This window comes from Palaemon carinicauda, chromosome 39 (assembly GCF_036898095.1).
Source record: "Palaemon carinicauda isolate YSFRI2023 chromosome 39, ASM3689809v2, whole genome shotgun sequence".
Taxonomy (NCBI): Eukaryota; Metazoa; Arthropoda; class Malacostraca; order Decapoda; family Palaemonidae; genus Palaemon; species Palaemon carinicauda.
In genome coordinates, this window is record NC_090763.1 from 37,718,341 (window position 1) to 37,745,786 (window position 27,446).

Below are 27,446 nucleotides of genomic sequence, written 5' to 3' on the forward strand. Positions count from 1 at the left end.
CACTCGCAACCTCCCTTTTGTCAAATCTAGAGTGACTGTGCCAAGTTTTATCCACAAGTCCATCCCAAGTATCACTCTAGTAACAAGTTTAGATACCACAACGAACCTATGTTGTCTCACTATGGTTTTGCCTAACTTTATATCCATCAGAATTTCTCCCTCAATTTGAAGTTCTTCACTGCTCGCTCCGCAAGCTGTAATATTACTCGAGCTGACAAGAGATTTCTGAGCATCACTCAAGATATCCTCAGAAACTAAGGAATAATCACTTCCGGTGTCCACCAAAGCATTATACTTAGTTTTCATCATCTCCACAGTAACGTAATTTGTAATATTTTTCAATATCCGAGTTGCTGTTTGGCTGGAGAGCACATGCCGATATCTCATTTGACCCTTCACCCTTGGCTGTACCAAAGCCACAGTGCGTTGGAAAGCGGAAGTAGAATTAAATTTTACAGACTGCTCCAAGCTCCCGTGTGGAGCAGTCCTCACTGAAAATTTCTTCCTTGAACCTGGGGAGGGTACCAAGCAGGATTTTCATCTTTCCTTCATGCACACGCTTTCCATCCACCCGCATGTGTCATTTTACAATAATAACACTTAAATTTACGAGAAGTATAGGATTCCCTCTTCTTGCTGCCCCATGATCCAGCATTAGCATTTCCTCATACAGTTGCAACCTCCATATTTTCCGGTGTGTCCTCCATCAAACAGACATTGGACGTACCCTCAATTTGATTCACATGGACACTGGGATTCCTAGGTCCTGTAGCTTTAGTTGCTCGTTTAGTAGACAACGCTGCCAATGCAATTTTTACCACCTCATCATACGACTTGGCAGTCTCCTCTGACTCCATCCACTTCTCTCTAATCAATTGGGATCGAACATCTGCATCGTGCAACCCCGAGAGAAATCGCCATACAACACGCTTCCGTACAATATCAGTTGGTTCTTTAGCAAATGCTTGACCTGCCAACAGTTGCAGACGAGTCATATAATCACTCAGACTCTCCCCCTGCAACTGTATAGATTCCTCAAACCTCAGAATCCTTACTTCAATTGCATCCGCCGTGAGAATCCGCTGCGCAAGTCTGTCCATAATTGCAACATCGTCCTTACCCCACTCAGGGTCCTGTAACGACTGTTGCTCAACATAGTTGGCTGTTGGTCCCCTAAATTGTAATCTCAGCATGAGGGCCCTATATCCTGCGTCGCGCCAAGATGGTACTCCTCGTAGTAAGTTTGCTTGCTTGACTAACGAGAAATGCGATGAAAAGGACTGCCAAGACATTGGAGACATCATCATCCCCAAAAGACACACTCAGCATAATCTCCTTTGCAACAGGGTTATGTTAGGTAGGCGTGGATTCTGACATGCTGCCACCAGTCACGGTTTGATAAACACAGCGGTTCCTTTCAGTATTTATTATTCAAAACTCACGGTGCAAGACACAGTTCAGTACTGAATACCGAGAATAGTATATACAGGAAGTAAACAATGATTATGATAGTTAACAGCAATAGCAGTTAAGAACTATTACAGCAATAATTAGCTTAACAGTTATATGAATATTACTTCGGAGAATAACAATAGTTAGACAGTTAAGTATACAAACTATCTCACACCCCTTACTACTACTGTACTACGTACTATTACGAAAGCTCCTTTCCCGTTGCGGGTTGGGTTGCTATTCCGTCTATTTGTCTCAATTATTTTTAATGAAATCTAATTGCATATTTAACTTTTCAGCTTTCTTCGTGGGGAACACTTCCCTTTGGGGGTCAGCGGTTCTCACAAGTAGTGAACATTCTTAGATGATTTAGATAATTATAATTCTGTTATAATTCTGTTTTTATTACAGTTTCTCCGCCCTCCCCCTTCTCCCGTGAATGTCAGTGGGGGAGGAGGGCGCATATTTAATTCTTAATTCTTATTTTTTGCTATTCCCTCGGGGTTACTCTTCGGAGTTCCTCCCTGGGGAATTTCTGTTAAAATAATTTTTTTAATTTTAATTTCCCAGTTAACTATGCAGTTTTTCTTCGTTTGACTAAAGAGTGCCAACAAAGCAGAGCTGTCCTGTTTGTGCCTGGGGAGTCTGCTGTCGCTGCCGTCCCTCAAAGGATGTCGTCATGGGCGTTATCTCTTCTCTTAGAAGTTCTCCCGTGACAACATGCCAGCACTTCAGATCATCTTAGAACACTAAAGGAGGTTCGCCTCCAGGGTTTGGGTAACTTCCCTTCCGAGGGAGGTTCCCTCCCCAGGTGTGAGATCCTCTCCCTGCAGAGGGAGAACTTCTCATACCTTAATAATTCATTCGCCGTCGACTACTCTGCTGCTCTTCGGCCAGACTTTCTCCCCCCTTGCTGAGTTTCTCTTCCTTCAGGGGTGGAGCACAGTCTTGGCAAGTCTCTTCTACGTAGTGTTCACCTCTCTCGTTCGCGAGAGAAGCCACTCATAGAGACTCCTCTTCGGAGGATTGCTCCTTATAGGTCAGCTTGCTGATCCAACAGCCCTAAGGGGCACCATCACCAGGGTTTTCAAGTCTCTTCTACGAAGTGTTCACCTCTCTCGTTCGCGAGAGATGCCACTCATAGAGACTCCTCTTCGGAGGATTGTTCCTGATTAGATCAGCTTGCTGATCCGGAATCTCCTAGACCTGCTGACCTGCCGTCTCCGTCCCTGACTGCTGACGCGCTGTGGGCACCATCGCATCCTGTTGTTAACAGGCATCGATCCCTTCGGGGAAAAAAGGGCGTATGGGCAAATACTGCACATACTTCCATTTAGCGCCAGGTCTCCCCTGCGCACCAACATTCCCCTGCGCGCCAACATTCCCCTGCGCATCAGCACACATCATTGGAGTCTCCTGAGATAGCGCACAGGCGCTCACCAGTGCTTCAGCCTGCGAGTGTCTCCAAGTCTCTTCTACGAAGGGCACCTCTCCCGTTCGCGGGAGAGGTCTCTCATAGAGACCCCGCTTCCAGTGTTGATCGTCCTGCCAGCTGACCTACTGATATACCAGCTCAACCGTGCACTGCAATGAAGGACTCCGGCTCTGGACTCTAAGCAGACCTGCCTACGGTCCTCATCGGGGGATGCTCGCCCTTTTTTTAAGGACACATCCCAGTTCCTGATGGTCCTGTCAGCTGACCATTCAACCTAGCGCGTGAAGCGCGCGCGCTCTCGCCGACGATCTTCTTACGGCCGCAATCGCCAACGATATTCGTACGCGCGGAAGCGCCGACGATCTTCTTTCGCGCAAGCGCCGACGATCTTCTTTTGCGCGCAAGCGTCGACGATCTTCTTTTGCGCGCAAGCGCTGACGATCTTCTCACGCACGCAAGTGCCGACGATCTTCTTGCGCGCGCAAGCGCCGACGATCTTCTTGCACGCGCAAGCGCCGACGATCTTCTTACGCGCGCAAGCGCCGACAATCTTCTCACGCGTACAAGCGCCGACGATCTTTTTCGCGCTCGGGTACCAATGGTCTCCCGCAAGCGTGCCAATAAGTCTTGCGCGCTCGCGCGCACCGATAGTGTTACACGCGCCAACAAACTTGTACGCGCGCGTGCGTGCCAACATTCTGGTCCGCACGGGCTCTTCATTCTGATCCTGCACATCAATCTGATTCCTGCGCACTCTATGTAGTCTCGCCTGCGCGCCCGCGCGCCCGTGTCAACAGTCTCTCGCGCGCGAGCCCTGGGTATTCACGCGCGCGCGCATCAGCACTTCGACAGTCTCTCGCGCGACCCCCGGGTATTCCCCATCGCGTGAGCGCCAGCGCGCTCCCCAGCGCAATCGCCAATACCCTCCCCCGCGCGAGGCTGCCGGACAATGCGCGGTAAGGGCGCCATCGCCACATTTCTCCCCCCTCCCCCCCCAAGCACAACAGCGTGCTTGCCGGTAGGGGGGAAGGTTACAGAAACCCAGGGACATGCTGTCCTTATCTTTTTACAGGCGACTTCCCCTCCAGAGGGAGTGTCTGACAGCGCAGCCGTCAGCCGGCAGCCTGGTTTAGGACTCTAATCAGAGCGGTAGCACAGGCTTTCAAGCTGTTCTCTTTGAGCTGAGCCACAAATCCTTGGCTGCAGCTACTCCCCCGAAGAGGAAAAGAGGAGTTTTGGACGAGGTAGCAGTCTCCTCGTAAGTCTTCGAGGCAGGCAATCTCCCCCCTCAGACTTTTCTCCCTCACCTTCGGACGAAGTTTTCCCGCCCTCAGGAGAGTCACGGGAGGTGAGACGTTCCCCAATCACACCATTGAGGGAAACCCCACCTCGCGCAGTAAAAGTCTTCTCGAATAAGGGTGGAGAAGAGCCTGCCTCCGTCGTTGTTGGAGTCCTGCATCCCTCCCGGGAGGGAGTCAAAGGACTCCAAGACAATACCGGGAGTCCACTAGCACCAAAATCTACAGGCTCAGACATTCTTTCGTTATGGGAACGAACCTGTTTTGAGCCTAAGGACGTGAAGCAGGCGGCTGAGAGGTGTAGGAAGTTACCAAGACTCCCTCCTATATAGGGCTTTGACATTCAAGCCCTATAAACCTCCAGCATCTCAGCAGCCACGTCCCACTAAAACAACGGCAACTAAGACAGTGGGGTCTAAGCCCTTTCCGGTCGAGGACAAGAAAGGGAAGAGGTCCCCCAGGGGAGGGAAGAATCCTAGAAGGAGCAGCCGAGACCGCAAACGCTAGGATTGGCAGTTTCCCTGCATGTCCGCCAGTGGCGGGATACCTACAAGGTTGCAGCAACTCAGGGCCGTTTCCTGGACGATTTCCGTAATCAGTCAGGGATATCGCGTCCTGTTCACAACATCTCTACCTCCCCTGAGGACGAATCCGGTGTCATTTAGCACCCTTGCCATGGGATCAGATTAAAGCAAACTCCTGTCAGCATGGAGACCGCAGACACAGTCACTCTTGCAGTAAACCGCAAGACTTCTTGTGTATACTGGACGTGAAGGACGCGTACTTCCAGATCCCAGTCCATCCGTCTTCAAGGAAGTACTTAGGATTCAGCATAGACAACAAGGGGTACCAGTTCAAGGTGCCGTGTTTCGGTCTCTCCACAGCACCATGGGGTTTCACCAGAGTGTTCACCCTAATATCATTGTGGGCACTCAGGATTGGCCTCCGTCTCCTCCATTATCTGGATGACTGCCTGATCCTAGCAGAATCAAAGAGTCATTCCCTCTTTGACACCGAGACAAACTTCTAGGACTTGGCCAGGATCTAAGGATCATGGTAAGTCTCGAGAAGTCTGCTCTGCTGCCCAATCAAAGACTGGTTCACCTAGGCATGATTAGAGACACTAATCTCCATAAGACCTTTCCATCAGACGACAGGATAGCAAGGCTGAGAAGAGTCGCAAGCCCTTTCCTCAGACGAGAAGAGCTTCCAACCCAATCGTGGTTACGTCTCCTGGGTCACCTTTCACCCTTGGCTTGTCTAGTTCTCAATAGTCGCCTCAGGATGAAGTCTCTCCAGGGGCAACTCAGGTCCTAGTGGAATCAAGGCTGCGATTCCCCGGACATCATGATCCCTATGGATCCTGCAGAACGGACGAACCGCCAGTGGTAGTTGACAGGCGAGAACCTACGAAGAAGAATGGATCTTCTTGTTCCTTCCCCCGGATTGGATGCTGTTTTCGGACACCTCAAAGGAAGGGGGGGGGGGGGGGGGGGCACGTTCTGTGCCACAGGACCTCAGGCCTGTGGTCAGAATCAGAAAAGTGCCTCCATATAAATCTGCTAGAGATGAAGGCCGTCTTCCTGGCCCTTCAACAGTTCCAACAAGGACCTGGCGGATCACTCTGTGGTGTGAGGAGCTACAACACCACAGTAGTGGCTTACATCAACAAGCAAGGAGGTACCTTTTCAAAACAGCTATCCCATCTCTCAGTAGAGATACTGAGATAGACCGAAGTCCACTCGATTCCTCTATCGGCTCGCTTCATTCCAGACCAAGGGAATGTGCTTGCCGACAGTCTGAGCAGAGCGTCTCAGATAATGAGTACTGAGTGGTCCTTGGACCATCCAGTAGCCAACAAAGTAAGGACTTTGTTGGGTTACCCGACTGTGGATCTTCGCTACAGCGCTGAACTTCAAGCTCCCGCTGTATTGCCTTCCAGTCCCGGATCCCAAGGCACTTTGGCAAGATGCCTTCCAACAACGGTGGGACAGCACCGACGTGTACGCTTTTCCCCCATTCTGTCTGATGAGGAGGGTGCTTAACAAGACCAGAATATCGGTCAATCTCTCGATGACCCTTTATAGCTACGCTATGGCATCACGCGGAATGGTTTCCGGACCGTCCGCAACTCTTAACGGAACTTCCGGGAGAACTCCCTCTGCGATACAAGCGACTCAAACAACCACACGCCAACATCTTTCACAAAGCCGTAGCTTCGCTTCGACTTCACGCCTGGAGACTATCCAGCATCTCCTCACTGAGAGAGGATTGTCGCAACAAGTTGCGAACGGGATGTCTGGACACCTGCCTAGGTCATCCGCAGGGGTCTACCAGGCAAAGTGGCGAGTTTTCTGTGGTTGGAGTCGTGGAAGGGGTATCTCTCCACTCGATACCACTATTCTAGCAATAGCGGAGTTCTTCGTATATTTGCGGGAAGAATGCGCCTTTCAGTCTTGGCAATGAAAGGCTGTCGCTCAGCCTCAAGTCTAGCCTTCAGGCTCAAAGGAGTGGACATTTCTTCCTTGCTGGAACTTTCCCTACTCATACGAAGATATGAACTTACCTACCCTCAGTCAGAAGTGAGACCTCCTCCAGGGAGCGTAGTTCGAGTTCTCAGGCCTCTTAAGAGACCTCCCTACGAACCATTACGCCAGGCTTCAGATCGCCACCTAACTTGGAATGCGGTGTTCCTTCTAGCTTTGGCCTCGGCCAAGCGAGTCAGTGAACTTCATGGTCTCTCGTATGACATCGCCCATGCAAGTGGATGGGGGGAGGTAACGTTCAGATTCGTCTTTGAGTTTGTGGCTAAGACACAGAATCCGGGAGTACCGGATCCTCGATTCAACTCTTTCCGGATTTCGAGTCTTCGTTCTGTAACAGATGACCCAGACCATCCCCTACTGTGTCCCAGTAAGGAGTCTGAGGTTATATCTCAAAGAACGGCCGCAGTTCGTCCCCAAGTGCAAGCTTTGTTTGTGAGCACTGGGAAAACAAAGAGGAGGGTCACCAAGAATACTATCTCGACATGGATTCGTAGGGTGATCCATCTGTCCCTGAATCCTGACCCTCCTCCGTCATATCGCCTTAGAGCGCATGATGTCAGGGGCGTAGCTATGTCCCTAGCCTTCAAGAAGAACTTTTTCAGTGACGCAGGTTCTACAAGCGGGAATGTGAAAGCGTCAGACGATCTTCACAACCCACTACCTGCAAGACGTGACACACAGGAGGCTCGATACGTTCTCTATCGACGCTGTGATGGATGCACAACAGCTGGCTTAAAACCTCAGGCTCCTTAATGGACAAGTAGCTGAAGGTTGAGGGCATTGTTACCCAGTCTTAGTCTGCATGAATGAAAAGGTTTGTCTGGCCCTTATTCTTTTCTTCATCCTCCCCTCTCTTGGGGAAAGCAGCATCCTGGGTTCTCTACACAGCTGACCTCGAACCACTGCAGGTAAACCATGTTTCCTTGTGCTCCTAGTATTAAGTTAATACTGTCACGTCCCCATACCCTGACGAGGTGGTATTAGGAGAGTCCTAGCCTAAAGTTGCCATCTAAAGGACTTCAGGTCAACTACCTAGGACTGGTCACACTTCATACCTTCACACACAGCTTACGTAGGCCGCAGCCCTTGCCCAGCAAGGTTCTAGTGAGGTGCAGGGATTCCTTATCGTTGAGTACTGACACACTCAGATGCTAAGTCCCCGGGCAAAGCCAAAAGCCAGTATGGCTGGGACTTTTCCACCCTTCCTAAGGGTTGAGTCACCCATATTAAATAGCGTGGTTTGTATTTCAGTTACGGAACAAATGACAAATTCAGAGATAATTTGTATTTTTCCTAACTATACAAACCTTAGCTATTTAATCAAACTTGCCCGCCAGCCTTGTCCCCCGTGAAGTCCTATCTCTAAGCAAAGTGAGCTCAGCACACAGGTGTGTAAGGGGGGGGGGTTGTACCAGGCCACCCTCCCTACCCCCCGCTAACTAGCGGTGGGGTAGTAAAACCTCGTTAAATTTCTAATGGCTCGTCATTTCAGCTACGCCGAAAGTAATGCCCATATTAAATAGCTAAGGTTTGTATAGTTAAGAAAAATGCAAATTATCTCCAAATTTGTCATATTAATGTACACTACAGTATTCCGAGACTATTAGTAATTGCTGTTGATAATTATTTTTATAATTTTTTATTTTATATTGTAATGAATGATGATGGTGTATTACATCTAACAGCCTCATAGAAGTCATCTTATATAAGATACTCAAAGTAGTTGAAGGCAGTCTTTCTTGTTCATGTATTATACTATACAGTATCACATAGTAAACCATTCTAATGGAGAATTTATGTTTTGATATATTTCCTGTTGGATAGCCTGCACCACCTTCCTAATTAAAGGACTTAGGTTTGTATAGTTAGGAAAAATGAAAATTACTTAAAGAATTTGTGATCTTTTAATGTAGAGAAATGAGTGGATATAAGAATTTATCCTTATGAACTTGAAATTTATATATGTGATATTTCAACTCAAACTATTTTGGGATTATTTCATTAGAAATTATTTGTAATTTTTCACTCGTTGAATATTTGTGCTAGTCCAATGAAACTATAAATCTTACTTAATATTATTCTATCTGATAAGGGTTTACTAATTCAAAGGGTTTGCTCATATATTTATACAAAAAATTATATAATTTTAGAAAAAAAGATGATTACAGTTGAGCTTTTTCATTGAAAGAATAGCACATGAATTCCAGATTAGTATGGAAATAATGTTTCTTTAGAAATTATTTTTGTTGAAAAATTAGTTTTCTTTATTGTTTCAATATTTTTCTTTCTTTTCTTATAGGTCCCGTACAGTCAGCAACTGAAAATAAAGCAAGTTAAAGTCCATGAGGTTCTGAAAAGCCTTGGTGAGCAGTTAAAAAATGTTAATGCCCCAATTACAAGATTAAAGAAAGGTCTTCCTTGCCCAGTGGAACTTATACGACCGTCTGTAAGCATTTAATTTTTTTTGTAATTGCTGTTTTATGTTAATGAATCTTACGTGCTCATTTCATCTCTTGGTGTCCCTTTGGTACCAAACCTGTTGTAAAGTACAGTACACTAGAAAAAACAAACATCTCATGAAATAGGAACATTGATATACTTAATCCTCCCTAAAGCTGGCACATGTTAATGTGAAATTCAAATGCCTTAAGTTAAATAAACCTCTGATCCATAATAACATGTAAGTCATGAACTTTTCCTACGGAAAGTACTCATTTTTTCTTTCTACGAAGCCTGATGTTATTGGATACCGCAACAAGGATGAGTTTGGTATCCACATGGGGATCGATGGGAATCCAAAGACTGTTGGTTTTTATGTCGGAAGGCCCATAGATCCCCTGATGACCTGTGTGCCGGCGACCTATTTAATCAATATGAAGGAATCCCACAAACACATAAGTCAGGTAAGACTGCAATACTGTACATACAATATTAGATGTGGAATTTTGTTTAAAGTCACTTGGGTACAGATCAGATATTCATATTGTGTTGTCTGCATGGTAATATTCAAGGTCACAAATTTGTCATTGATTATGATCTTACATTACAAGAATATTTCTTAGGTTATTTTGATTACAGCACTTGGAGAATCAATATTAATGTAAAGTAGAAAATTATTTAGTTATTGCTTAATGAGTTTAGTTTCTCATGATCTATTCTTGTTTGTTAATGGTGCCTAAACATTTCATTTTAAATGTACAGGAATTGATTATAAACTTGAAATATTTAGATAGTCCTTTACATTTACATGATACTAATTAATTTTAATACTTAACTGTGTTTGTACTTTAAGCATGAATATATTGATTCTTCAAGTGTAGTATACCTAAATTGTCACAGTTACAAATTAATATCTGATTTCCATATTGACATTATTATTGTTATTATTATTTGCCAATATGTGTTTTGTGTTGTCAATGGTACCAGTAGATTGGGTTTGTGCATGTATTGTACCACTATATAAGGGTAAGGGAGATGTGCATGAGTGTTGTAATTCAAGAGGTATTAGTTTGTTGAGTGTAGTTGGAAAAGTGTATGGTAGAGTAATGATTAATAGGATCAAGGATAAAACAGAGAATGCAATCTTAGAAATACAGGGTGGTTTTAGAAGAGGTAGGGGTTGTATGAATCAGATTTTTACAGTTAGGCAGATATGCGAGAGATATTTAGCAATAGGTAAGGAGGTGTATGTTGCGTTTATGGATCTGGAGAAAGCGTATGATAGAGTTGATAGGGAAGCAATGTGAAATGTGATGAGGTTATATGGAGTTGGTGGAAGGTTGTTGCAAGCAGTGAAAAGTTTCTACAAAGGTAGTAAAGCATGTGTAAGGATAGGAAATGAAGTGAGTGATTGGTTTCCGGTGAGAGTGGGGCTGAGACAGGGATGTGTGATGTCGCCGTGGTTGTTTAACTTGTATGTTGATGGAGTGGTGAGAGAGGTGAATGCTCGAGTGCTTAGACGAGGATTAAAACTGGTAGACGAGAATGACCATGAATGGGAGGTAAATCAGTTTTTGTTTGCGGATGATACTGTACTGGTTGCAGACACAGAAGAGAAGCTTGGCTGATTAGTGACAGAATTTGGAAGTGTGTGTGAGAGAAGGAAGTTGAGAGTTAATGTGGGTAAGAGTAAGGTTATGAGATGTACGAGAAGGAAAGGTGGTGCAAGGTTGAATGTCATGTTGAATGGAGAGTTACTTGAGGAGGTGGATCAGTTTTAAGTATTTGGGGTTTGTTGTTGCAGCAAATGGTGGAGTGGAAGCAGATGTACGTCAGAGAGTGAATGAAGGTTGCAAAGTGTTGGGGGCAATTAAGGGAGTAGTAAAAAATAGAGGGTTGGGCATGAATGTAAAGAGAGTTCTATATGAGAAAGTGATTGTACCAACTGTGATGTATGGATCGGAGTTGTGGGGAATGAAAGTGATGGAGAGACAGAAATTGAATGTGTTTGAGATGAAGTGTCTAAGGAGTATGGCTGGTGTATCTCGAGTAGATAGGGTTAGGAACGAAGTGGTGAGGGTGAGAACGGGTGTAAGAAATGAGTTAGCAGCTAGAGTGGATATGAATGTGTTGAGGTGGTTTGGCCATGTTGAGAGAATGGAAAATGGCTGTCTGCTAAAGAAGGTGATGAATGCAAGAGTTGATGGGAGAAGTACGAGAGGAAGGCCAAGGTTTGGGTGGATGGATGGAGTAAAGGAAGCTCTGGGTGATAGGAGGATAGATGTGAGCGAGGCAAGAGAGCGTGCTAGAAATAGGAATGAATGGCGAGCGATTGTGACGCAGTTCCGGTAGGCCCTGCTGCTGCCTCCGATGCCTTAGATGACCGCGGAGGTAGCAACAGTAGGGGAGTCAGCATTATGAAGCTTCATCTGTGGTGGATAATGTGGGAGGGTGGGCTGTGACACCCTAGCAGTACCAGCTGAACTCGGTTGAGTCCCTTGTTAGGCTGGGAGGAACGTAGAGAGTAGAGGTCCCCTTTTTGTTTTTGTTTCTTTGTTGATGTCGGCTACCCCCCAAAAAAGGGGGAAGTGCCTTGGTATATGTATGTATGTATTATTTTCCAAGCTATAACCTTAGTTGGAAAAGTTGAATGCTAGAAGCCCAAGGGATCCAACAGGGAAAGCACCCCAAAGTGGAAAGAAAATAGAGAAATAATGGATGAACTATATACAGCATGAGAAATAAAAGAAAATATATTAAAATTAAGTAACAAATCAGTTGTGTATAAACTATTTAGCAGATTTACAAGCTTCTGAAGTTCCACTGATTCAAGTAGCAGATTAGGAAGATCATTCCACAATCTGGTCACAGTTGGAATAAAACTCTTAAAATATTGTTTATTATTAAGCCTTATAATTTTGAAGTTAAGTCTGCTAGATTAAACTGCATACAGGATTTGGGAAGATCTGACCCCAAAATCTTATGCATAAACAAAAGGAAATAAATAAATGACAGTATCAGAGATTGATATCCAGATCAGGGATAAGGAAATTTATAGACTGCAATTTTGGCCCAACACAGCTGAAGACTAGACGGGAGAACAATATGCAAAACATGATAGAATTAAAACTTATCTAGGGTAGATTGATCATAAAAAATCTTGTAAGACTCTCTCAATATGCCAATTTTTCAATATTTAACTTAGCCGGTGATTATATAAGCTGCAACTCTGTTGCTCGACAGAAACCTCTACGTTAAAAATCCGCCAGCGATCGCTATGCAGGTAGGGGGTGTACTTCAACAGCGCCATCTGTCGTGCAGGTACTCAGTACTCAATGTAAACAAAGAACTCAATTTTCTCTCTGTCGGGCTACCGGCAAGACCTACTAATTCGCTGTTGCTAACTGGATTTGTTTTCACAACTATTTGGTGAAGTACACTATTCTAGTTTTGAGCTTTCGCTATGCAGGTGTTTTATCTTCATCTCAAAACTTGAACTCGTTTTGGATAGATTTAATTATGGTGACAAAGAGAGTATGGTCTTTCTTTCACTTTTAAATGGCCGACCCTTCCCTTAGACGGAAGTGTGTTTAGGCTTTTAGTAATTATCTTATCACGTTATAGATTTTCCTCTATATATATCTCTCCGCCTTTATTAGGCCTCTTCGATTAACTTTCCATTTTTTATAAACATATAAAATAAATTTTAATGCTTTGTTTATATAGACCTTTCCTGAGAGTAGGCGGTCCTAACTTGGAAACCGAAGTTAATCAACATTGAGCCCTTTATATCGTCTTTAGCTTTTAAAGGATTTAAAACTTTTTAAATGTAATATTTTATGAAAGAATTTCTTTGATAATCTTCGTACTGTTTTCAAAGATGAACTAACGTTTAGTTTTTTATGCTACGCAGTTGTTGACGTTCAGGACGTTCAACATGCGCTCTATCGTTACGATAGAGAGAGAGTGTTTCACGGTTTCACTTTGCAGTAAGAGTAAATCGATTCTGACGTTTTGTTCATTCTTTCTTAGCTTAAATGTTTTAAATTCTAATTTAAAGGAACTTTTTATTTGAAAAACCTTTCAGTTTTTTCCTTTAGTCAAATAACATGTTTTTTTTTGACGATATATAATTGGGCTCTTCTCTTAGGTGCGAAATCGAGAGAGAAAGAGAGAGAGATAAGAGACGGAGGGAGAGAGAGGAGAGAAAACGTTCCGTTCAAGCGGGTAACGTTGTTCTCGTGTTACTCTCGTCCCTAGTCTCTGTACGGGGAGGAAGGATAAAGGGATTTTGACGAAGGAAAAATCTATTTCTGGGGAGAGACCTGTGACGCCCGGCGAAAAAGTCCTTCTTTGTACTTTTTCTGATATAAATCTTCCAAATATACCAGAGAAAATTAAAAGCATGGAATGCAGAGGTTACCACCCTCGCGCGAGCACCTTGTTGGTGTCGTATATCTAACAAGGGCGTTTGTAAAACACTATTCACAGGCTGTCTTCCATTTAGATAATCCCTTCATCAAAGGGGGAGGGCCGTGACAGGCCCTAGAGAATACAGTTGGGTTACCCTACCGACACCTACCACTCGCGCTCACCAGGTCATCCTTCTGCAAGAACATATGGCTTGGCAAGGAAAGGGTGGGTCCGTACAAAAATAATCGGGAAGGGTTTCGCCGGGCGTCACAGGTCTCTCCCCAGAAATAGATTTTTCCTTCGTCAAAATCCCTTTTCTGGGTCGACCTGTGACGGCCGGCGAAAAAGTACCAGAGAATGCCTTCCAAGCCCAATAAATTAATAACATAATGAGGAGAATACAATCACCATGTACGACAATACTATGATATAATAAAGTAATCGTCCAATTACCAACCAGCCAAATGACATAGGGAACGTAAGGTTAAATAATAATGACGACAAGGAACCAACTGAGTGTCGAATCGCAAAAGGCATCAAACCTTACATGTCTAAGTATATCTAAACATAAAAGGAACGGTAACTACAATAACAGTTAAACCATAGGAATTAAACATGGCAAATATCATAGGGCTAACGAACTACCAAGGAGAGCGGCGACGTGGTGTGAGTGGCGGGTAGGAGGGAGAAGAGAAGAGATGGAAGAAAGGAAGAAGAGTAGATTAATGGGGAGAGATAAGGCTCCCCTCTGCCATCGTCGGGTATTTAAGGGCCTGTAAGATCTTTAGATATTGGCGTTTGACAACCATAGGGGATTTCCAACCCGTATATTTTTTTTAAATCATCAAAGTCCCTGTTCTGGAAGTCATTGTTGGAGGCATCTACTGTCCGTATATCATGAGCCTGGGGAAATGATTCCGGATTAGTATGTTTAATGAAGTAGAGGATTTGTTGCCTGATACCGTGAATGGAAATAGTACCTCCTTGTTCCCTGATAACCAAGGGGCCAGACGAGCGGGTGGCAGTTCTAGCTAAAAAGGGGCTTGAGAGTGTGACTGTACACGGAGAAAAATCCTGGGGATGAAGAATAATCTTCCGAGGGGAGCACCTATTTTGCGGATCCTCATTTTTTAGCTAGGGAAGCTTTGTCTGGAAAAGGAGTACTTCGGCTGAAGGGAGGAAATCTATGTTTTCCGGGTTTCGTGAGAGAGCTGCTAGTTCTGATGTTCCATCACCTGAGGCCATAGCCGTTAGAAATAAAGTCTTCCTAAGAAGAGTGATATAAGAGCAGGATTCATTGTCCGTGTCCATCGCAAGTTTGAGAACACCATTCAGAGACCAAGAGTCCTTTTGTGGCCGAACCGAAGGTCGAAGCCTAGCACATGTTTTTGGTGTTGATGAGAAATAGGAATCAGCTAGGTTAATGTTGAACCCAACAAGGAAGATCTTCTTCAAAGCTGACTTGATGGTGGTTAAAGTGCTAACTGTTAGGCCTTTGACAAATAGGAACCTCAAGAAAGAGATGGCTAAATTCAGGGACATACGAGTATGGTCTGCACTCTTAGGGGACCTACTAGTTGTTAACGGCCGAATCATATTGGCGAATTGTCGAGTCCCTTTTGTCCCATTCGATGAAGAGATCGTTTCCGGTTCAATGTTCGCATCTCTACAAGCTGCCAACTTCCTGTAGTCCACAAAGTTAGAGTTTTGGGTATCCTTGAGTAATCTGACACAGTGAGTTTGGATACTCAGGTCAGTTTGAGGAACGGGATCCGGATGGGACTGAGTTTCAACTCGAGGAGGAGAGGAAACCAACTGTTCTTGGCCAGTGAGGTGGTACTAAAGCCACTGCGCCCCGGAAGGAGCATAGTTTGTGTAAAAGTTTTTAGAAGATTCCCTGGGGGAGATAGGGAAATCTTCTTCTAATGGTTCCAATCCCGGGGTAATGCGTCCATGGCATAAGCCCGAGGGTCCAGGGTTGGGGTCACATAACAAGGAAGTTAGTGATTCATCTGAGTTGCGAATAGATCTACCTGGAGGCCTGGAACGAGCCTGAGTATCCACCGGAATGAAATTATGTCTAGAGACCATTCTGACTCCAGTGGATCCGTCCTGGATAGTGAGTCCGCTCTCACATTCTGGCCTCCCGCTAGGTGAGGTGCTGACAGGAACCAGTTCCCTTCTGTTGCCCAGGCGAAGATAGTGACCAGGATCTGATTCAGGTTGGGTGACTTGGATCCTCCCCTGTTGACGTAGTGTACTGCGTCTGTGCTGTCTGACACTACTCTGATGTGGGTCGACCTCGGAGGAGAGTCTCTCTTCAGGGTCAAGAACACTGCCATGGCTTTGAGAACAATGATATGGGACTGTTTCATGGAGAGTGACCAAGAACCTGAAACATCTGATGTTCGGAGTAATCCCCCCCATCCACTTAGAGACGCGGCTGTATGGAATGTCACTTGTGGAGGTGGGAATTGTAGAGGAACCGATTTGGAGAGGTCCTTCGGTTCGGACCATGGGCGTAGTCTCATTTTCAAGACAGAGGGGATCTTCGAGACCATGTCTCTTATAGGTACTGTAGCTCTCTTTCTCCAAACTCGATTGATGTCTTTGAGTTTGGCTTTTATTAGGAGATCTGTTACTGAAGTGAATTGGAAAAGTCCGAGGATACTTTCTAAGGCTCTTCGGACACCTGTTTGTGTTTGAGAAAATTTTTTGATCTTGGAAACTATTCCTCTTACCTTTTGGAAGGGAGAGACAACGTGTGCTTCGAAAGGTCCCACTGAATGGCTAACCATTCTAAGCGGACTGATGGTTGCAGGCGAGATTTTTTGGAGATTGACCCGAAATCACAGGTTGTCGAGAAATTGAAGTAATTCCTTCGTAACTCTGTTGCCTTCTATGACCGGCCGGGCCCAAATGAGCCAACCGGCCAGATAAGCAATGATCTGTATCTCTTGGTTCCTGAGTAGTTCTAACACTCTCTCTCCCAGTTTCGTGAATATCCTGGGATCAATGTTGAGGCCAAAGGGCATGTCTTGAACACAAAGGCTTTCCTGCTTAGGCGGAAACCCAGATAAGAAGAGAAGTTACGAGCTATAGGCGCAAGATAATAGTCGTCGGTAAGATCGACAGAGGTGGTGACGGTCCTACGGGGAAGTAAGGTCCGTACCTGAGAGATAGTCAACATCCGGAACTTGTCGCAGAGAATGTAAGAGTTTAGCTTGACAAGTCCAGGTCCACTCTCAATGCCGACAAGCCTTTCTTCGGAATTGTGAACAGGTGGCTTTGGAACTTCAGTGATCGATCCCGTTTGATTGCTTCTTCTTGAGTAACCCTGTGGTGTACTCTTTCAGGATGGGAGTGGATTTCTGGGAGAAGGTCACTGGTAGAGGAGGAGGACCTTGTGGCCATCTTCACCTCAAACCTTTAGAGATTATGCTATGAGCCCACAGACCGAAGGTCCAATGGTCTCGAAAGTGGTAAAGTCTACCCCCTACCGGGACCACCGCGTTGTGAGGGGGTGAATCTAGGTACTTTCCTTCTCCGAGCCCCCTTTTCCTAGGTCCGCCTCGATGGCGAGACTGTCTTCTACTCCTGTAGCTTCCTCTCTGGTGTCCACGAGAGGAGCCTGAGGGTTCGGATCTAGGGCTGTATGCAGGTAAAACATCCCAACGGGGTTGGTCTGTGTACCTGGGGAATCAGTGAGGTAGACCACCTGATGAGGGGGATTTGGATGCATAGACATCGAATCAGAGGAAGGCTGTGATGACGAGTGGGTAACCGACTATCGATTCCTGTCTGATAGAGGCCTCAGACAGAACGTATTTCCCACAACTAACCCGATCAGACCATCAAACGTGTAGGTCGAATTGGAAGGGCAGATCTTGGAATTATCGTACCCCCCAGACTGACAACATCCTGGTCCAGACAGATCGGGCCTGCCCTTTAGGAAATAATACTGTTACCTTCGGTACCTTGTCTAACCTAACCAAAGCAATCTCTTTCAATCGAACGAATCCGTTGAACGGGAATTCTAGTACCTGGGAGTAAAATCTAGGTCCCCCAGAGGGAGGACGTCTATGCCATCCAGATTTATGGTACCATCTATATATGGAACATGTAAGGCAAATCTCTATGCGTTGTTTTTATCGAAGGAGGTTACTTCGATATGCCTGGGGCTGTAGGGGGAAACTTCCGAGTTCCTGAACGGATCCAACTCACTACCATACTTTTGAGCTCCGTCATAGCCCCTTGGTTTTCCCTAGAATGTGTTGCTTTTAGCAGTCACGGTTTATGCAGGGTAACATGAACATCAGGATCCATTAAGGGTCCTAGGTCGGTGACGTAGGTAATTGCAAAGCTGAAGGCTCAAAACTCATCCCCACCTACCTGCCCATCCATGGGGTCGTCGTCCAACCTTAGAGAGGACACTCTGAGGAGATAGGGACCTCTAGATGGAGCATTTCTTCCCAACCTTGATACCCAAGGGCGGAGAGCCTCTCTTGCAGGCCAGAGAGATTCATCATCATCCTGACGGGAACCATGTAGGCGAACCTTCTGTAACAGAAAGGGGACATAAGTCTGGATGTTCCTTGAACTTTGGTTAGTGATCCTATTCACAGGCTGGGATCAGCTGTATAACTCATAAAAATCAATTTTAAAGAAAAGTCATTTAATGTACTATCTTTTGGGGTATAGTTCGACACTTGTATTCATGAAATGTGACACTGTTGGCGCATCCGCCACAGGTTGGCCACCCCTGACTCAGACGTTCAGAACCCGGCCCTTCATTAGAAGGGGCCAACGTTCGGTTCCCAGTACTGAGTGGAAACTTATTTCTATTTGAACACTATGTTGTATGGATATTTATTCATATTTAGGCATAGTTAGAATTGAATATGCATAAATAAAGGCATAATCAATTTATTTCTATTTGAACACGATGTTGTATGAATATTTATTCATATTTAGGTATAGTTAGAATTGAAATTGTACAAATATAGGCACAATCAATTTATTTCTATTTGAACACTATGTTGTATGGATATTTATTCATATTTAGGCATAGTTAGAATTGAAAATGCATAAATATAGGCATAATCAATTTATTTCTATTTGAACACGATGTTGTATGGATATTTATCCATATTTATACATAGTTAGAATTAAATATATGAATAAATATAGGCATAGTTATGTTCATATATTTTTATTAGGACTTTCAAGAATAACTAATGAATATTACCAACGCAAATTCAAAGTGTCATTAAAGTAAGTACAGTTTACTTTGTATTCATGTTAAATCCTTTCCTTTACAGCAAAAAGGGATTTTGACGAAGGAAAAATCTATTTCTGGGGAGAGACCTGTGGCGCCACAAAAACAGGACTAAAAATCACACAACACTATTATAAACGTATAAAATAAAAATGTACATCCATATAACACTACGATCGAAGAATAGCATCTGCTAAAACTTTAAATAAATAGCACAGTCGAGTGACGAACGCCTCGGAGGGGCGGGCACTAAACAAATACAAAGCTAAATCGCTATCTCGTTCGTAGGCTGGACTTACTAGCAAAAAGTACCATGAGCATAAATACACAAAAAAAATAAAAATAAAAATAATAACGGTTCTAAAGGCATAAGGCCAGGGACTTAACCAAGAACCTAAGTGACAGAGTACTAAACGGGCAGACAAAGATGAATTCCCAACAAGTGAACAAACAATGGCCGCCATGAAAGGCCAGACGGGAATAATAAAACAGACTATACTGGATATAAAACAAAAGCCCGGTACAATAAAATACTGTCAAAACAAACTATGGTACTTAACATTGGAATGTGTGAAGATGAAGCTTCGGACATGACAAAATAAATCCACGATAGATAAAAAAGACCGAGAGCACAACAAAACAAATCAACACTTTGTATTCCAAAAAGAAGGATGTTGTTCAGATGGCGCTCGCGTCGTGGCGTGGGTGGTGCGGCGATGGGGGTGTGTCTAGGGCCGTTGTATCGGCCCATCCCTTTGACGAAGGAATTAACTAAATGGAAGACAACCTGTGAATAGTGGATTTCACGCGCCTTTGCTTTATACACGACACCCAAAAGGTGCTCGCGCGAGGGTTGTAACCTCAGCATTCCATGCTTTTATCTTTCTCTGGTATAATTGGAAGGTTTTATCAGAAAAGACATACAAGAAGGACTTTTCACCCGGCGCCACAGATCGACCCAGAAACAAGAGATTGGCCACCCGTGGTCTGAGTGATCTCTGTCTGTACCGGAGCTCCGGTAACAATCCCCGGTACAAAGGTCCGTCATAGTGACAACGTGAACACCAGAGGAAAACTAATATTAACCTCAATGCTGATCGCCTGTACGATATCCGGTTAAGCCGGAGATTCGATGAAAAGGATCGTAATAACGATATTGTGATTATTCATGAAAAAGGGTTCATACCCTGATTCTGATCGTCTGATTGATCTCTGTTTGTAACGGAGAACTAGTGACAAAGGTCCGTCATCGTGAAAACGTGATCCTCAGCGGTACGATAACATTCTCTAATACTGAATGTTTGTGTTATCTCCAGTGAAGCCGGAGATTCGATGAAAAAGGGATCGTAATAATGAAACTGTGAAGTCTTCATCGGTATCACATTGTTAACTCCGGTTCTGGCCGTCTGCTTGATCTCTGTTTGTACCGGAGATCCGGTAGCAAAGGCCCGTCACCGTGATATCGTGACCGTTCCCGGTACGATAACATTAACCTCAATGAATGATTGTGTTATCTCCCGTGAAGCCGGCCGTAACGGTGTAATTATGATCAAACATGACAAAGGTTCGTGTGTAAAAGGCTTCAGCCGGAGTCCGAGTGCCGGATTGGACCGTAGCACTCCAAAAATCTGCTCCTGTACGTTAACTAGTTCTCACCCAATGAGTATCCATATAGCGGAGCATAACTCAAGGCGGAGCTAAGCATAACTCAAGGCGGAGCTAAGGGTGTCGGTATAAAACGACCCCAATTAATGACTCATACACTAACGTACCTATTAATTGTGTTAGCTATATTAACAGTAACCACATCAATAAAAACGTTTATAATATTAAACGTACTATCATCAACTCTGATACTAAGAGGAGGCCTGAATAACTCGCGATCGTATAAAAACGGAGAACGGGAAATTCACCTCTCTTACTCGAGCTAACAAAGAAAACGAGAGAAGGGATAACTCATATCCGTAGAACGGAACGAGCAGTCTCTGTTTTCGCTCTCAAGGTTACATAATAAAAACTAACATCACACAATAAAACAAGAAAATTAATAAAATTGATTGCTTTTCTTAGTAATTGTAATAACCAAGAACGAAGAATAACGACAACGTAACAAATAAACAAGGATATACAGTAGTCTAAATCGAAGCCACTGAGGCGAGTACAAACTAACAGACTAAATCGCTAAACTTTAATTCGCTATTCTTTAAATCGCTATTCTTCGTAGGTCCAAATTGGACTTGCAAGCAAATAAATACCATAGTAAAAATTAATGATAACACAAAAAGGCCATAAAACGTAAGTGATATAACCTAAATGACAGAGTACCAGATGGGCAAAAATAACTAGAATATTTACCGAAGCGAACATAACCCAAAATGGCTGCCGATACCTCGGCAGGACAATCGCTTCCAAAACTAAAAACCACCATATTGGAAACAGAACAAATGCCCGGTACTGTCAAAAGCTGCCAAAACAAACTATGGTACTTAACATTGGTAAGGGAGAAGTAGCAACGTCAGTCATGTTGAATTAACGACAATCACTTCGAAAAACACTGGGCAAAACACTTATCAACTTTGCGGGCAAGTCCAAAACAGAAGGATGACCTGGTGAGCGCGAGTGGTAGGTGTCGGTAGGGTAACCCAACTGTATTCTCTAGGGCCTGTCACGGCCCTCCCCCTTTGATGAAGGGATTATCTAAATGGAAGACAGCCTGTGAATAGTGTTTTACAAACGCCCTTGTTGGTTTTTATTCTCGTCCCCAGGCTATGTGCGGTGAGAGATTGAAAACGTAGTTATATGAACTAGTGTTTAGTCTCTTTCCCAGCCACTGATTTTTCTTTTTATCTTAAAATATGTTTTCTGTTTTTTGCTGGTATTATGAGCTTGCATTATACGACTAATTTTGCAATTACTACCTTTTAATGAAGGGTAGAATTGTGTGTTTCAGGTAGAAATAAGTGCAAAACAGAAAATCGAAGTGATAAAGTGATATGCGCAAAGTGTTACAGTGTTGCGTCCGAGGCGCAAAGTGTTACAGTGTTGCGTCCGAGGGTTCGTCTGTTCGTGCCTGTCGTTCACCTAGTCCGGGACCTCTTGCAAGCTCCCAAGCCCAGGGGAGAAGTAATGTCAAACGACTTATGGGTTCGAGAGGCCTTGACCAACGAACAGACGTTTTCCCTCTATGGTATCGGGTGTTTCTTTCCAAGATCTCCCCTACCATAAGACGAGAGAGACGTTGTTTCTCCTCGCCATCCGTAGGCTTTTCGCATAAGAAACCTGTCACAAGGTTTCGAAGCCCTTAAGCGAAAGTCAGTCCTTTCAGGACAGGTCCAGCGTCCTGGTTACAGCCATTAGGACAGCTCTGACCCTATGCAGTCATCGGATAACTGCTCGCCGCCTAACAAAAGCGTAACAGAGACTCCGAAAGTCTTTTTTTGTAGGCAAAGTGTTGCGGTCACAGACGTTACCCCTCGTCTATTACCACAACCATTTCCGTTGATCCTTAAGGGGTTGTATGGCAAACATGCAGTATATGCTTGCCTCCCTTATGGAAGACTATTCTGCCGATTAGTCCGTTGAGTCTAGCCGTTTATCTCATCGATATTCTGGCTTTCAGCCAACCTAACGTTCCTTTGTGCTTACTGTTGACGTTGGCGTAGCTTAGTCACGTCAGTCAGGTTGTTTAGAACCACACTCGATGCGGTCTCGTGTGGTTTTTCAGCCGCATTTGGACGTTAGGCCACTGGCTGATGCTCCTGTTGACGTTCTAGACGTTCACTAACAATCGGAGTTGACTTGTTTTGACGCTGTGCGTCAACCTCCGCATTCTAGAGTTGTTTTGACTGCTCAGTCTAGGCAGTCAAAGCAGTCTCGAGTGGACGCTGTACGTCCTCACGCACCTGTTGTGGTTGACAGTTCAGTTGTTGACAGTTCACAGACTGTCAAACAGTTACATGACGTTGCGTTCTGGTCCGCTACTAATGCACCAGTGAGAGACTCAGCTTTTATCGGACAAGGTTCCTGTAGATGAGGAAGTTGCTGTTCTCCCTCCTACTGATATTCCCTTGAGGACTCTGTCAGATGGAGAGGAGCCTTAAGCTGCTTAGCCTCCTATGGACTTTAATTAAATCATGATGATTTTTTTAAGGATCTTCGTCCGGATCTTGTAACTGCTGCTCCTCGTTCGCCTAAACGTCAGAGCTTACACTAGGCCTAGCTACTTCGAAGCCGTTGTTTTTAAGCTAGTGCTCTCTCGCTCTCCTAGAGAGCGTTACGTTGGCTAGGCGACTGGTTTTTCACCAGGAGGAGTTTGGGGGATACAGCCTTTGCTTTCCCTTCTTTTAAACTGGTTTATAGAGCGAGAGTCTGATATGACACGAGAGAAGTTCTCGGCTTGGGAGTTCATGCCTCTGCCCAGATAGACTTCTCAATTCTGGTAGACTCTCCCTGGCGCCTAGCCAGGAGACGCTCCAAGTTGTTTACAGGTCAACTTCTCAGAGGGATGGTAAACGGTTCCGCCTCAGTCGCTAACCCCGTCTGTTGCCACACCTGCTCCCGTAGACCCTAAATGGGCTTTGCTGCAAGACACGCAGTCCAAGCTTGCGTCCTTGATAGAGGACTTTAATGCGGAGAAGAACCTTCTGGCCAACAACCTTCCAACCGGTTGGTTGTGCGCCCTATTGATGCTGAGGTAACCTACTCGCGTCTGCCAGTTGAGGTGGTTCCTCCACCGATGCGACCCAGTGTGGGTTGCCAGCCGCACGTTGACGTTAAGCGACGCTCGGAGGTGGTTGTTGACGTTCAGGACGTTCAACAACCAGCAGAGGTGACTTGTTGTGACGCAGTGCGTCAACCTCAGCAACCCGGTAGGGTGTTGACTGCACAACCCAGACGGTCTAGACAGTTTCGGGTTGACGCTGTGCTTCCTCGCGCACCCATGGTTGTTGACAGTTCACAGACTGTGCAGCAGTTCCATGATATTGCGTCCGGCTCCGTCACGCATCCACCAGTGCGACCGGATTCAGCGAGCCAGACGTTGCCCACTCCGTTGCCGTTTCCTCATCAGTTTCGGATGAGGAACCCTCTGATGAGGACGTTGCTGAACAACAAGACGATCAGCCCCCAGCCCTGCTATCCATCCAGAAGATGCTGAAGAAGGAACGCTGCTCAGTCAGGCTGTGGATGAGTCTGGTAGGGACGCTGTCATCCGTGGATCAATTTGTGTCACTAGGAAGACTACACCTCCGTCCTCTTCTATACCATCTAGCTTTTCACTGGAAAAAGGACAAGACGCTAGAAGCGGTCTCGATCCCAGTTTCCGAAAAGATAAAGTCTTGTCTGACTTGGTGAAAGGACAATATCAACCTAAGAGAGGGTCTTCCCCTGACTGTTCAGACTCCCAACCACGTTCTCTTCTAGGACGCATCGGACGTAGGCTGGGGTGCGACATTAGACGGTCGGGAATGCTCGGGAATATGGAACTCTAATCGAAGGACAATGCATTTCAACTGCAAGGAGCTACTGGCAGTACGTCTGGCCTGGAAAAGCTTCAGGTCTCTCCTTCAAGGCAAAGTGGTGGAGGTGAACTCGGACAACACCACGGCTTTGGCGTACATCTCCAAGCAAGGAGGGACCTACTCTCTGACGTTGTACGAGATCGCAAGGGACCTCCTCACCTGGTCAAAAGGTCTAGACATATCACTAGTAACGAGGTTCATCCAAGGCAACTTGAATGTCATGGCAGATTGTCTCAGTCGGAAGGGACAAATAATTCCAACAGAATGGACCCTCCACAAGGATGTATGCAAGAGACTTTGGGCCACCTGGGGCCAGCCAACCATAGATCTCTTCGCAACCTCGATGACCAAGAGGCTCCCAATATTTTGCTCACCAATCCCGGACCCAGCAGCAGTTCATATAGATGCCTTTCTCCTAGATTGGTCACATCTAGATCTATATGCATTCCCTCCGTTCAAGATTGTCAACAAGGTACTGCAGAAGTTCGCCTCTCACGAAGGGACAAGGTTGACGCTAGTTGCTTCCCTCTGGCCCGCGAGAGAATGGTTCACCGAGGTACTTCGATGGCTAGTAGACGTTCCCAGAACACTTCCCCTAAGGGTGGACCTTCTACGTCAGCCACACGTAAAGAAGGTACACCAAGGCCTCCACGCTCTTCGTCTGACTGCCTTCAGACTATCGAAAGACTCTCGAGAGCTAGAGGCTTTTCGAAGGAGGCAGCCAGAGCGATTGCTAGAGCAAGGAGAACATCCACCCTTAGAGTCTACCAATCGAAGTGGGAAATCTTCCGAAACTGGTGCAAGTCAGTATCCGTATCCTCGACCAGTAGCTGACTTCCTCTTATATCTGAGGAAAGAACGATCTCTTTCAGCTCCCACTATCAAGGGTTACAGAAGCATGTTGGCATCAGTCTTCCGTCACAGAGGCTTAGATCTTTCCAACAATAAAGATCTACAGGACCTCCTTAAGTCTTTTGAGACCACGAAGGAGCGTCGTTTGGTTACACCTGGTTGGAATTTAGACGTGGTACTAAGATTCCTTATGTCAAACAGGTTCGAACCGCTACAATCAGCCTCCCTGAAAGATCTCACCTTTAAGACTCTTTTCCTGGTATGCTTAGCCACAGCTAAAAGAGTCAGTGAGATTCATGCCTTTAGCAAGAACATCGGATTCTCATCTGAAACGGCTACATGTTCTCTACAACTTGGTTTTCTAGCCAAATACGAGCTGCCTTCTCTACCTTGGCCAAAATCGTTCGATATTCCAAACTTATCGTATGGTTGGAAATGAACTAGAAAGAGTCTTATGCCCTGTAAGAGCTCTTAAGTTCTATTTAAAACGAACTAAACCTTTACGAGGCCCGTCTGAAGCTTTATGGTGTTCAGTTAAGAAACCATCTTTGCATATGTCAAAGAATGCTTTATCCTATTTTATCAGACTGTTAATACGAGAAGCTCATTCCCATCTGAATGAGGAAGACCAAGCTTTGCTGAAGGTAAGGACACACGAAGTTAGAGCTGTCGCAACTTCCGTGGCCTTTAAACAAAATAGATCTCTGCGAAGTATAATCAACGCAACCTATTGGAAAAGCAAGTCAGTGTTCACGTCTTTTTATCTTAAGAATGTCCAGTCTCTTTACGAGAACTGCTACACTCTGGGACCATTCGTAGCAACGAGTGCAGTAGTGGGTGAGGGCTCAACCACTACAATTCCCTAATTCCATAACCTTTTTAATCTTTCTCTTGAAATGTTTTATTGTTGTTTTTGGGTTGTCCGGAAGGCTAAGAAGCCTTTCGCATCCTACTTGATTTGGCGGGTGGTCAAAGTAATTTCTTGAGAAGCGCCTAGATTAGAGGTTTTGATGAGGTCCTGTTGTATGGGTTGCAACCCTTGATACTTCAGCTCCTAGGGGTCGCTCAGCATCCTAAGAGGATCGCGAGGCTCCGTAAGGAAGACGTACTTAAAAAGGCAGAGTAATTGTTCAAGTCGACTTCCTTACCAGGTACTTATTTATTTTAAGTTTGTTATTTTGATAACTGCTAAAATGAAATAAAAAATCCTTAGCTCATAATAATGTAAACATTTATTGCTGGTCTCTACCCACCCCCCTGGGTGTGAATCAGCTTATATAATCACCGGCTAAGTTAAATATTGAAAAATGTTATTTTCATAATAAAATAAATTTTTGAATATACTTACCCGGTGATTATATATTAAAGGACCCTCCCTTCCTCCCCAATAGAGACGCAGTGGACCGAGGAGAAAATTGAGTTCTTTGTTTACATTGAGTACTGAGTACCTGCACGACAGATGGCGCTGTTGAAGTACACCCCCTACCTGCATAGCGATCGCTGGCGGATTTTTAACGTAGAGTTTTCTGTCGAGCAACAGAGTTGCAGCTTATATAATCACCGGGTAATTATATTCAAAAATTTATTTTATTATAAAAATAACATTTTTTTTGTGCAATTTACGAAGACACAGACCAGTTACATTTCTCGAAAACAAATTTGCAGTCAAGAGTCATAACTATAATTTGTTCCGTAACCGAAATACAAACCACGCTATTTACAAAGGGTATTACTTTTAGCGCAGCTGAAATGACGAGCCAATAGTTTTTAACGAGGGTTAATTACCCCCGCGCTAGTTAGCGGGGGCTGGGGAAGGGTAGCTTGCTACCCCTCCCCCCTCCACACACCGGTGACTTGCTTCACTTCACTTTTGGCTCGGCAGTGATCAGACGTGTCTGTTCATCGCCTTCGTGACAGCCTTTAATTTTCTGCTTTTTCTTTTCAGCTTGTGTGATTGGTTGGAAGTTGACCTTCAGTTTTTTTCTTTTATTTACTATGCGTACATGCCCTGGAGTTGCCGGCCGTCCTTGTGGGACTTTCATGTCGGACGTTATTACGGATCCTCACACCCTCTTCCCTCAATGTCGGGGCCGACGGTGCGACCAGGATAACATGTGCCGTGAGTGCAGGGAGTGGTCTGCCTCCCAGTGGGAGAGGTTTGGCCGTCGGCGTAAGAAGAAGTCCAAGAGAGACCGTTCTCCTCCGGGGTTAGCC

At 44.9% G+C, this 27,446-nt stretch overlaps 1 protein-coding gene across 1 annotated transcript in view; it reads left to right on the top strand.

Annotated features, from left to right (window-relative positions):
- LOC137631124 (tRNA (uracil-5-)-methyltransferase homolog B-like) overlaps window positions 1-27,446 on the top strand; it is a 173,596-nt gene that overhangs the window by 83,392 nt on the left and 62,758 nt on the right. The window contains exons 4-5 of the mRNA XM_068362782.1: window positions 9,031-9,177; window positions 9,464-9,634. Coding sequence (XP_068218883.1) covers window positions 9,031-9,177; window positions 9,464-9,634 — 318 coding nt within the window. The remainder of the gene's footprint in view (window positions 1-9,030; window positions 9,178-9,463; window positions 9,635-27,446) is intronic.